At 38.9% G+C, this 12,189-nt stretch overlaps 1 protein-coding gene across 2 annotated transcripts in view; it reads right to left on the minus strand.

The window, feature by feature from the left end:
* Window positions 1-12,189, minus strand: part of COG3 (component of oligomeric golgi complex 3) — a 57,230-nt gene that overhangs the window by 13,984 nt on the left and 31,057 nt on the right. For both annotated transcript variants that reach the window (XR_009559757.1, XM_030882227.2), the window contains exons 16-19: window positions 10,799-10,888; window positions 7,061-7,181; window positions 4,208-4,296; window positions 3,964-4,098 (exon numbers count right to left, since the gene is read on the minus strand). Coding sequence is in view for 1 of the 2 variants with exons in the window: in XM_030882227.2 (XP_030738087.1) it covers window positions 3,964-4,098; window positions 4,208-4,296; window positions 7,061-7,181; window positions 10,799-10,888 (435 nt within the window). In the remaining variant the exon portion in view is untranslated. The remainder of the gene's footprint in view (window positions 1-3,963; window positions 4,099-4,207; window positions 4,297-7,060; window positions 7,182-10,798; window positions 10,889-12,189) is intronic.

Here is a 12,189-nt window from a genome sequence, read left to right on the forward strand (position 1 = left end):
AGACCCATTGTCTCATAATGACATTGCTGTATACATCTTAATGTTTACATATTTTCCATCTTGATTTCCCATTAGGTTATAACTCCTTGTGAACAGAAATTAAATTTATAGGTCAAATTCTATTACACACACTATGCTGAGGAAAAAAAATTAATTTGTAGTGTTGCTGAGGAAATTAATAACACTTCAGAGGGAACATTAAGAATAAACTTGCAATACTTTAGCAAACTGCTTGAGAGGAATACAAGTCTGAGTTTTTAGCATAAACTGGTCCCACAAGGGGAAACACTTTTAGCTTAGCTATAAACATGAAATTATACTTCCTTTAAAATGCTTTCATTCAGATTTTTTGCAAAAGCAAAATCTTCACTGCAAATCTGTCACATTTTACTATAAAATAACACTTCTTCAAGCACTGACGATGTATGTTTATATATATAAAATCATCTTTCGGTCCCCATAATAACCTTAAGTAGGGAGGAAGGATGCAATAGCTATCTCCACTGTAGAGATTAGAAACTGAGGCTTGGAGAAGCTAAGTGACCACTACCATCCCAGTCAGGAGGTGCAGAGCTCAGCTTTCCTGCCTCGAAATGCTATGCTCTTTCTACTACACCCAAGACGATTCCAAGCCCTACTTAAGAGTTTGTTTCAAGCAATATTTAGTACAATAAAATTCTAGGACATAAAAAAAGTATCGACAGTTTTTTAGTTTTAGAAAATAACTGACCCAAATGTTTTGATATGAACCGCCACCCCCAACACTTAGAGAACAGTATTACACTCCCTAGGGCCATTCAAATACTGAGAGAAAAGATTATTTTTCAAGGAGCAAGAAACAAGGCAATAGTTCTTCTAGAACCATTTTCTTGTTCTCAAGAAATTTCATTATTTTATAAAATAAAATTTTATAATTTTATTGTTCTCAAGAAATTTCATTAACTGCATCTCAAAAAAGAGAGCTCAAGGAAGGAGCTACATAAACAAAAAAGCCAATTTACAACAGGTGAAAGGGGACCAGAATCACACCTGGAGTCTTCAGGCTCAATAAACAAGTCTTCTGACAACCTAAGAACGTTCTCTATACACTCTCACAGCTTGTTTTATTAGGCAAACCTATATATATTTTAAAAATCAGTCCAAACTTAGAAACAAGCTGAGGACATTATGTTGATGAAGCTTACATCCAAATAGCAAATACTGAGACCTACAAGCATACATCCAAATGAAAGATGAAATACTGTTTCCTTTCTGTATCTATGGATACTGCTTTTCCTGTGATCATTTATCAAGGTACAAGAACTGGCTGCCTTACAATGCCAATTATAATAAAAGGGGTATAAGATTCTGCACTTGCACAATTACCTTTAAAGAAAATTATTTTAAGGTTTTAAAATCATTTACTCTGTCTCTGCTATTCAGAATACTAGTAACATTGACCCGGTGAAACGTGAAAAATGTTTGGTCCACAAACTCTAAGAAATAATGTCTTAAATGATCACGTATATCTGTATGAACTCTAGTGCTTACAATGCACGTGTGCGTGCTTGTGCGTGTGTGTGCATATATATCTTTACCTCTGACCCACTCTATGCCAACAGGACAGGGGAAGAAACCTAAATTTGGAATAAGATAACATAAAAGGGATGCCGGGTCCTCTAAGCCGTAGTATCTACTAAAGATTCTCACTGAACAGTAAGGAGCAGTGAGGGACCAGGGTTGTAAAAGGAAACATGAGGCAACTGTGAATAATCTGAGTAAGGTCAACATAGAGTGAGCAGATAGAGGCGGGTGAGGGAGAACGGCAGGGCCTTTCCCTCTCCCAGTCCCATACTGAGAGAAGTATAAAAAGAGGTGCATGAACAGCTATACAGGGGTCCCTGCTACAGACGTGTAGCATGTCCATGGAGGGCCATTACATAATTCAGACTTGGAATACATATTTTCTACATAAACCTCTAATTTTTAAAGAATGTTCGTAGTGTCCAGAATCTTCCAAATGCCCAGAGTTATACCAGATTTACCAAATTTATACTAAGGTCAACTTGGACAACTACCATCAGTGAATTTTCATTCTCTTGACTTCTAGGAAAACTGTGCTTTTCTAGAAAAAACCCTTTAATGGCAGATTTCATTATAACCAACTTGCTTATATCAGAAGGTTCGTTCTGCTGCTCTGTTATTGCAAAATATTAATCTACAGTATTTCCCACCAGTGGGTGCTCTCCCCAAAATACTACAATCTACAAACTAGTTTTCCATGAGGACAATTTCAGTAAAAACTATGATGACTGGTTTGTAACTTACAAAATATCCATACTTGCACCATTTTTTTTTAATCAAAAAGCTGGGAGAAAACATTTACACCACCCTCCTTTTATATTTCTGTGGTGGGGAAAAACACACACACACACACATTCCAAATACTTGATGAATGGGCTAAAAGCCACTAAACAAGTAATATACCTCAATGATAAATAATAGTTTAACATTTCTATATTTGCTTTTTTGGTATCATTTCTTACTTTCAAAAACTAATATCTTCTGTCTTTATCACAGGACCCAGCAACAAGTTACCAATGTCTCCCCAGTTAAGACTCAGATAAGTAAATTTGAGAAAGAGGGCTGTCATATTTTTATTCTTTTTTAATGTCCTCTAACACAAGTCTGGACAGACAGTAGAGGCTTAATAAATGAAAGTTCACTTCAAGACTTCTTAAAGATCTTTATGAGGTAAGTCCTTAGTAACAACACTTAGGTTTTTTTAAAAAATGATTATGTTGCAACAGGAAAAGTCAAAACTGCCATGATCTGATTTTGCCTTTGCTGGCATTTGCCAGTTGATGGATTCTAGCTAGGAGACAGAGAAATAGACAGATTATTAAAAATCCATATGTCTGGTAATTAACAATGCAATGATATAAAATCTTCAATTCTCAATTATCTACACAAAATGAAAGGGAAAAATAGTATGTAAAACAAAGAGGAAAATAAATCACCCATTTAAGTAACAGGAAACCCTGATAGACAGGACTGTGATTACTGCCACGCAGGTCCTAATCCAGGAAAAGTGAGAGTCCCAGACCACATGCAGGTCCCTACAATGTGGATAAAGAGAACAGAGCTAACCAGAGGTCTGCTATAACTAACTTTGCAATATTTGCACACTTTCTCTTAAAACTGAAAAACTCTGCAAGCATACCTAAAAGTCCAAACCAAAAAGCTTCCATAATAGGGAACACGGTGATTTCTTCGACAGAATCATTAAGACATGGGTTTACTGTCTTTTTCTTTTTTTAAAAAAGTAAATTTATTTTATTTATTTATTTTTGGCTGTGTTGGGTCTTCAGTGCTGCGTGCGGGCTTTTTCTAGTTGTGGCGAGCGGGGGCTACTCTTCGTTGTGGTGCGTGGGCTTCTCATTGCGGTGGCTTCTCTTGTTGCCACTGCGCCACCAGGGAAGCCCCTAGATTGCATTTTGAATTACCCTCTTATGAAAACCTTGGCAGAAGGAAACAGTAGGGGTGGCGCAGTGGTTAAGAATCCGCCTGACAATGCAGGGGACACGGGTTCGAGCCCTGGTCCCGGAAGATCCCACATGCCGCGGAGCAACTAAGCCCGTGCGCCACAACTACTGAACTTGCTCTCTAGAGCCCGTGAGCCACAACTACTGAGTCTGCGTGCCGCAACTACTGAAGCCCGCGCGCCTAGAGCCCGTGCTCCGCAACAAGAGAAGCCACCGCAATGAGAAGCCCACGCACCACAACGAAGAGTAGCCCCCGCTCGCCACAACTAGAAAAAGCCCGCACGCAGCACTGAAGACCCAACACAGCCAAAAATAAATAAATTAATTAATTAAATAAATTAAAAATGGATTTCTATTAAAAAAACAAACAAACAAAAAGAAAACAAAATGCAATCTAGGGAAGAATTCACAATTACCCAATATGCACCAAGGTCTATACCTTTGTCAGGAACTCCTCCAGCTGCTCTACGAACAGCTTGGTCTGTTGCTGAATAAACTGCTCACAGGCCGATTTCAGATGACGGTCTACATCTTTTTTAGAGTCAAGATAATGTTCTCTTATCTCAGGAGTACCCTTAAAGAGAAGATGACAGTTTCCTCCTGTTTTTATGTGCCTAGAAATTACCAGACATGTAAAAAATATCGTTTATCTCCCACCACCAAGAAAACAGACTCCTTCTCACCTCCAACAAGAACTCTATCAAGGCATTGTTGCTATTCAGCCTAAAAAATCTTGGAACAGTCATAGGATTCAGGATTTTAAATGCTGCATCTGTGAAACAAAATTACTCATCCAGTGAACATGTACAGTTTCAACAAGAAGCCAAGTTCCTATTTCAGTGTGTAAACATATACTAGTTCTCTATTACCACAGAGCAAGAGGGGTTTCATTTCCACCAAGTCACCTCCACGAGTGGATAAGGTTAGTGCCAACAACGGCTACAGCACTCACACACAATTATCTTCTAGAACTCAGAATTGCAAAATGACTATTAATCACAATTATTCATTTATAGAAAAAAAGAAAAAGGATAAATGGTAATCAAGACCTTAAAATTTCACTGCTTTACTTTTATGATGCTAAATAGGTTTTTTAAGAAAAATTCATATACTTACCCAGCTTCCTTTGTTTAAGATCTGGCTGGCACAGAAATTTATTCATTTGAAGCAGAGAATAAACTAATGTGTCAGCCAGAAGAAAAACACCAAAAGGACATATTTACCCCTTAACCTCCAGACTAATTAGAGTCTTTGCAAAGTACAAATAGGTCTCATTGATGTTCAAATGCAATAAGGTATAACGTTAGTCATGAGAGGTTAGAGGCTTAAAAGTAAAGATAGCAAGTATTATTAAGTGATAGTCAGAAAAGATCATTTCTTTGCTTTGCCTTGGCAGGCTGGAGAAAGCAAAGCATGAAATGCTTCCAACCCTGGTTTTACAAGAACACACCAGACTGTACTCCCTGCCTTGATCCTGATCTTACTGGGAAAACAAAACACAAACAACACACCTCTCTATCAGATTCAGAGTAAAGCTTTAGTAAATGACTCTTTGTTTCTGCTGTCTTTTCTGTAAGAAACCTGAACAACTGTAGGTGATCATATGGCAGGATTACATAACCCTCATAAGGTTTTAGGGAAAACATACTTTATACCAAAATTTGCCAAAATTTTAGAGTATTTCATTTTCTCACACCTCAGTGGATCTGTAGTAGAACGAAGCAACAAATTATGAATTAGAAAAAATACAAAAGAAAATAGATCAGCCCTGCTTCGTCCCATTACTTAATAAAGTAAGGACTATCAGCGCCTGGCATTCCTCAAGGTTAAGGCACTATTTCCACATGTCACACTGAAAGGAAAGCAGGAAATCAACCAGAATGGCTGCATGATGGCAGCCTCCGATGAGAATAAACTAAAAAATTTATGCATTCTGTAAGGGCAAAAGCCAGAAAATCTGGCTGCTGTTTAAAAACAAAATTACAAAGCATATGAATAACATACAGGCTTACTATCTAAATACTAGCAGAGGGCTTCCCTGGTGGCGCAGTGGTTAGGAATCCGCCTGCCGACGCAGGGGACACGGGCTCGAGCCCTGGTCCAGGAAGATCCCACATGCCGCGGAGCAACTAAGGCCGTGCGCCACAACTACTGAGCCTGTGCTCTAGAGCCTGCCAGTCACACCTACTGAAGCCCACGTGCCTAGAGCCCATGCTCCGCAACGAGAGAAGCCACCGCAGTGAGAAGGCCGCGCACCACAACAAAGAGTAGCCCCCGCTCGCCACAACTGGAGGAAGCCCGTGCGCAGCAACGAAGACCCAATGCAGCCAAAAATAAATAAATAAATAAATGTCACCAGAACCAAAAGGTATTCCCTGTGGTGAAAAGGAGAATGCATTAGGAAGAGAAAAAGAATAAGCTGTTTTAATATGACTCATGATGAGACGACTTGGCTCTCAGGTGAGTTAAATCAAGTCCGCTATTTTATAAACACAGTCATTAGGAAAGTAAGAACCTGCTCCTCTTGGAAATCCTATTATGTGGAGTTCCTCTAAACCACAGAATACAGAAAGTAATTTGAATGGCTATGAATTTTCTCAATTCCCCCAATACATAAACGAGAAATTCATTCATTCCATAAACAGACGGCTTAAGGTGTTAGAGCTTAATTCTCTTGGAAATGGTTAAGAAAAGATAAAGTTTAGATAAATTTGTAAGTAATTAAAGGAGATGGATATTTATGGTATATCCTTAACTGTTTAAGATCAACATCTTAGAAAATAACTACTTTGATCTTTTAGAAATCATCACTTGTTAATTCAGTCAGAAACGAACCACCAGGATGGATGAATCACCTTTCCCAAGATGATTCCATGTCTATTACCAACTCAAAGGCCCTATCTACATGATTACTTAACAACCAATTGATTTAATAATAATACAACTTGAGTTTATTTAAGCACCTTAAGCTTACAAAAGCACTTTAATATGTATTTTCATTTATTTTCACTCTTAATGATATTGATACTCTGGTGAAAGCATCTCGACAAGCGGATTCTGCTTGTTTTACACAGGGTAGGGAAGCTAAAACACACATTTAAGATCACAAGAGCCAGGAAATGATGGGCCAGGCACAGAACCTGACTCAGACTCTTAGATAAGTACTCTTCCTATTTTACCCAGCTGGCTGTCTCAGTTTCTATGAACTAACAAACTCAACGCAATGTTTAAAATCACTCCAATTAGCTGACACTCTTAGGTAGTTATTATAGTGTAGTTATTATTTTTAACTGGTTATGGTAATATGTGGCAGAGTCTAAGAGAGGCAATCCTCTTTTGCAAGCTGAGATGCTCAGATATAGCTCTCTCCATAAAGAAGATCCAGCGAGTTAGATGTAGCTAGGATGCTGACAGGCAACACGCCTAGCAAGCAGAGCATGCATGCAAATTGCAGATGAACATACGACAAACCTATAACCTGTGCTGACACATCAGGTCCAGCACACCCAACTGTGCCAGCCAGGACAACGGAGTACCTCTAGTTTTCTTGAGGTCCAGGGAAATTTCCTTAATGGTGAATTCAGTGTGAAATGGAGCGATCTGTTCACGGAGAATCAAAAGGTGCTTTATTAAGAAAAGCTGTCCATCAATCTGAGTCTAAATTGAAAGACAGAAAAATGGATATTATCACAGGTGAAATAAAAATAGGCGCACATAAAACACATGTTATTAATCAACATTCATCTATCTAGGTCTATGGCCCTTAGCCTAACTATATGGTACCAATACTCCTTTGTTGTGCGATGAACTCTTCCCATATTTCCATGTTAGAATTATCTGGAAAAATCTTGCTTCAAACTCTTACTAACTCTATCACCTGTTCTATTTAGTAAACCCAAGGAAGTAAATCAGACAAAAAGGTTGTAAAGCAACGCATTTAGAAAGAGAAGGCAAATCTACTCTAACCTGGTGCAGAAATAGAAGAAACCACGTGGTCCAGTATCAGCACAGAGCAGGAATTAAAAGCTCCAAGTACGAGCACGACTCTGATCTCCCAGGGCTTCCTAGTTTCTCTCAGGAACCTGGCTTTCACTGTTTGGTCAGAGTGGTTTCAATACACAGAGTATCAGAAATACTCATATTTATATAGAAGTACAAAAGGAGCCTCCAAATGCAAAATGATTTGGGGTTACCATTTTGGATTATCCGGCCAGCAACAGAGCACTGACTGCGTACACCCCGGAGAGGCCCTGCATTTCCTTCTACCCTCTCAGGACTCATCCACAAGAGTCTTGTGAATCAAGCTTAGTTCTCAAGCTCCGATCCAGTCCCAAAATAGTGAATAATCATGGCCCTCATTTCAGAAAAGAGTCTGTATATTAAGAAGAGCTAGGCTATGTTTGCTCCTTCTTGCTGTTACTCAAGACGCAATCTTACTTTGAAAATATTTTTAATGAAATTATACTGCATTAGGAAAAGAATAAAGTTGTCCTTCAGTAAGCAATACAGGCATACCTCAGAGACATTACGGGTTTGCTTCCAGACCACTGCAATAAAGTAATTATCACAACAAAGCTAGTCACATGAATTTTTTTGGTTTCCCAGTGCATATAAAAGTTACATTTAGGGCTTCCCTGGTGGCGCAGTGGTTAAGAATCCACCTGCCAATGCAGGGGACACGGGTTCGAGCCCTGGCCCGGGAAGATCCCACATGCCGCAGAGCAACTAAGCCCGTGCGCCACAACTACTGAGCCTGCGCTCTAGAGCCGGTGAGCCACAACTCCTGAGCCCGTGCACCTACCCGTGCTCTGCAACAAGAGAAGCCACTGCAATGAGAAGCCCATGCACCACAACTAACAGTAGCCCCTGCTCACCACAACCAGAGAAAGCCCACGTGCAGCAACGAACACCCAATGCAGCCAAAAATAAATAAATTTATTTTTTTTTAAAAAAGTTACATTTACACCATACTGTAGTCTATTATGTGTGCAATAGCATTGTCTAAAAAAACAATGTACATAACTTAATTTTAAAATACTTTATTGCTAAAAATGCTAGCCATCTTTAGCAATAAAGTATTTTTAAATAACTATCGTCTGAGCCTTCAACAAGTCGTAACCTTTTTGCAGTAGTAACATCAAAGATCACAGATCACCATAATATAATAATGAAATCTGAAATATTGAGAGACTTAACTAAATGTGATACAGACACACTAAATAAGCATATGCTGTTGGAAAAATGGTGCCAATAGACTTGTGCAATGCAGGGTCGCCACAAACCTTCAATTTGTAAAGAACAAAAAAAACCTGCAGTATCTGTGAAGTGCAATGAAGCGAAGCACAATGAGAGGAGGTGTGCCTGTATAAACTTTAAAGAGGTTCTTAAAGTGACTCTTCTCTGTTCTCTCTCCCTGCCTCCCTCCCTCCTAAATAAACACAGAATCAACATGGAAGTGCGATTTCTTTGATGGAAGCTCACTGTGCTCTGGGACACAGAACGTTAGCTAAGTAGGAAAAGCTACACATTTTGAATGCTCGCTCTATTTTCAAAAGGACTAACAGCTCCAATGGAGAAAATGGTATAATATAGATTGAATTTACTGAAGCCGTTGTGATCCAGCTTTGTGTTAGTTTACTGATATACTAGGTACTCGATTTAAGTATGTAAGAAGAATTTCTTGCCCTAAGAAATTCTCTAAGACATTAAGCCATTTTCATTGACCACTTTTTTAAAAGTTGAAAGGCAGAAAGCATAAACTCAGTCATGAAAATAAATTAGCTAATTCTTACCAAATTGAGGGCTTCCTCATACATACTTAAGCACCTTATAATATGAAGGAAACTGAGTTAATAAAAGAGAATAGCCTTACAGGCAATGAGGGCAAAAGACTGAATAATCAGAAGGCTTTTCACTCCCCCCTTTAAAAAGAGGACAGTGGTACAAGAGGACATAAGTATATGAACTTTTTTTTTCAATTAGGTCATTTTTTTCCTCTGATAATCTAAGAAATTATCACTGTAAAAAATGTGGAAAGTAAAGGAAGTGTAAGGAAAAGAAAGAAAAAATCATCTATAGTCACCCAAAAACTTTCACCGTTACTTTTTTTTTAACACATATGTTCATTACATAAAGTCATAGTGTATATCTGATTTGTATCCTGTGCTTTTTTTTGCCTTAACATATTTAAGTTAAATTTTATTATTTCATTTTTTTAAATTTAATGTCTGTGTAATATTCCACTATATGGAATATACCACAATTTACTTAACCATTTCCCTAATATTAGACAAGCGTTTCCTAATTCTACCTACCATACCATAAAAAAATGTGAGAGCTCAGACTTGGAAATACTTTTTAAACTTCAACCTGTCTGTCTATAACTTAACTTTTCATTCTCTTCTAGTCCCCCTGTCAAAATTTCATTTCAACTCTCGATTTCATGAATGGGAGCATATGGTGGTCACAAAGATAGAGCTTTTCTATGGTCCCAAATTCTTTTGTGAGATTTCTGTTTTTTGGTTTTAATTTATCTAAAGTCTTGAAGTTAGAAACCAAGTTTATAAACCTGGAAGTCCAGAAAGGTTCACAGGTTTGAAAACTCCCAGCAGCTATGAAATTCTGGCTGGACACACCCCAGACAGCTTCCTCCCTGTAGGTGGCAACAGGTATTCTAAGTGGAGAGCAAGGTAGAGCAGCACTCCGAACAAGACCTTCTGAAAAAAGTCTCAGGGGCCGTGGGAGAAGCACACATCAACAGCCTTCAGCCCCAGACCCCTTCTTCTCGATTAAAAACTCTTAAGTTACAAAATCATGGCAACTACTTCTAGTCACATAACCCACGGGCCACAACTGCCTGTCTTCCAAACTGACTGGCTGATTCCCTCCAAGTGAGGCCATTCAACTCTTTAAAATGTCATTGCAGGGATGATTATAAATTGCTACATTTCCTTGAAAACACTGTTTTGGTATTTCGAGGAAACAGCAGTCCAGTACCTCCCAGTTGCTAAGGCTAGAACAAGAAACCTTCATCCTATAGAATTTATAACCTAAGTATCACTTCTGGCACTTTAGCAAAGCTGGCACTCTCATATAGAGCAGTCTTTATTGAGCACTAAAGTGAAGTACTAGCTTCTCTCAAAGGGCCTCAAAATTAAATCATATTAAACAAATCCTACTGCCAAAATGGCTTTAAATTTCTGTGCCTGTAAATTAATGCTGCATCCCACAATATTACTATAGGCGATAAGATTTCATCTAACACTCCATCAAACCTTCTTTTTGCTGATAGACTCTGATGCTCCAAGTAACGACTGAACGCAGGCCGCCAAGGCTTCTTGTGATAATCCTTGGAATACTGCCCTCTGGTGAAATAAAAGAGAAACATCACCTTGCAGCACTTCAAAAACAGAAAAAAGGAAAATCATAGGCTCTGAGTACAGCCTGCTTGCCCTCATCTGACGGATTAATTTATTACTACCAGTATTCCTCCTGGAGTTTCCTATTCCCATGCAACCTTTCTAGACCAGCACATAGTTTCCTAATTTGCATCTCCCAAAACACTCATGTGAACCTTCCACAATATTTCCTGAGCACCTATTTCATGCAGCTCTGTGCTAGATGCTGGAAGTACAGTGGTAGGTTCACAAGGCAGATGTGATTCTGACCTCATGGAGCCCTCACTCCAGCATGATCTCATGTTACAGGCTGTTTTTTAGATACATAAAACCAACTTTATAACAAGGCCTCGGTAGGAATTCCCTGGCAGTCCAGTGGTTAGGACTCAGAGCTTCCACTCCCTGGTCAGGGAACTAAGATCCCGCATGCCACGTAGCACGGCCAAAAAAAAAAAAAAAAAGCCTCAGTAAATCCACTTCTAAAAATGTACCCCAAGTAAAATCAGTACTGTATTCTAAGATTCATGCACATGGCTCTTCATCACAATATTATTTAAAACAGCAAAAAAACCTGGAAATAACTTAAATGTTCAATGATAGGAGGCTGACAAATAAAATACTAGTAAATCTAAATTACAGAACACTGTGCATGAAATCAAAGAATGCTAAATAGGAGGTGGTGCAATTCTTATAAAACATAATTCAGTAAAAACAAAATCAGGTTACAAAATAGAATGTGAAGCATGAGTAATTTAATTCTGCCATTTCTATATCTTCCTAGAGGTGTGGGATGTTGGTCTCAGAAGGGACTCCTGTCAGTTCCCTTGGAACTGATGGATGGGTAGGAGCAAAATTTTTATTATTAGGCCCTGTTCTGGGCTCTGGGCTCATACCTGATGCTTTATTCTCTTTTTGTTCCGCTTCCCTAACTTCTGTTTCTCGTGAGGCTACTGTATAGTAAGAAGAGATGAGGGCTGCCTCCTGCTAGGAAGACCGAATATGCGCAGCTTAGATTGAGGCCCTCTCTCCTGCTCAGCCTTGATGGGGTTTTCATTGGATTTGTCTCTCCTCACCTTTGATTGGTAAGGTAGAGAGGGAGAAGATTTGGATGTAAGCTAGGTGAAAATGTAATGGGCAGGCCTAGGGCAGACAGGCAGAGTAACGTCCTTGGGCCCACCTCCTGTGGCTAAAGTTCCTGTTAAGCACCTAAGAGGCTTCACCAGGGTCTGTGATGACAATGGGTTCTATGTGGAATGTGGCTCTGCATT

This window comes from Globicephala melas, chromosome 18 (assembly GCF_963455315.2).
Source record: "Globicephala melas chromosome 18, mGloMel1.2, whole genome shotgun sequence".
In the NCBI taxonomy this organism is placed as follows: domain Eukaryota; kingdom Metazoa; phylum Chordata; class Mammalia; order Artiodactyla; family Delphinidae; genus Globicephala; species Globicephala melas.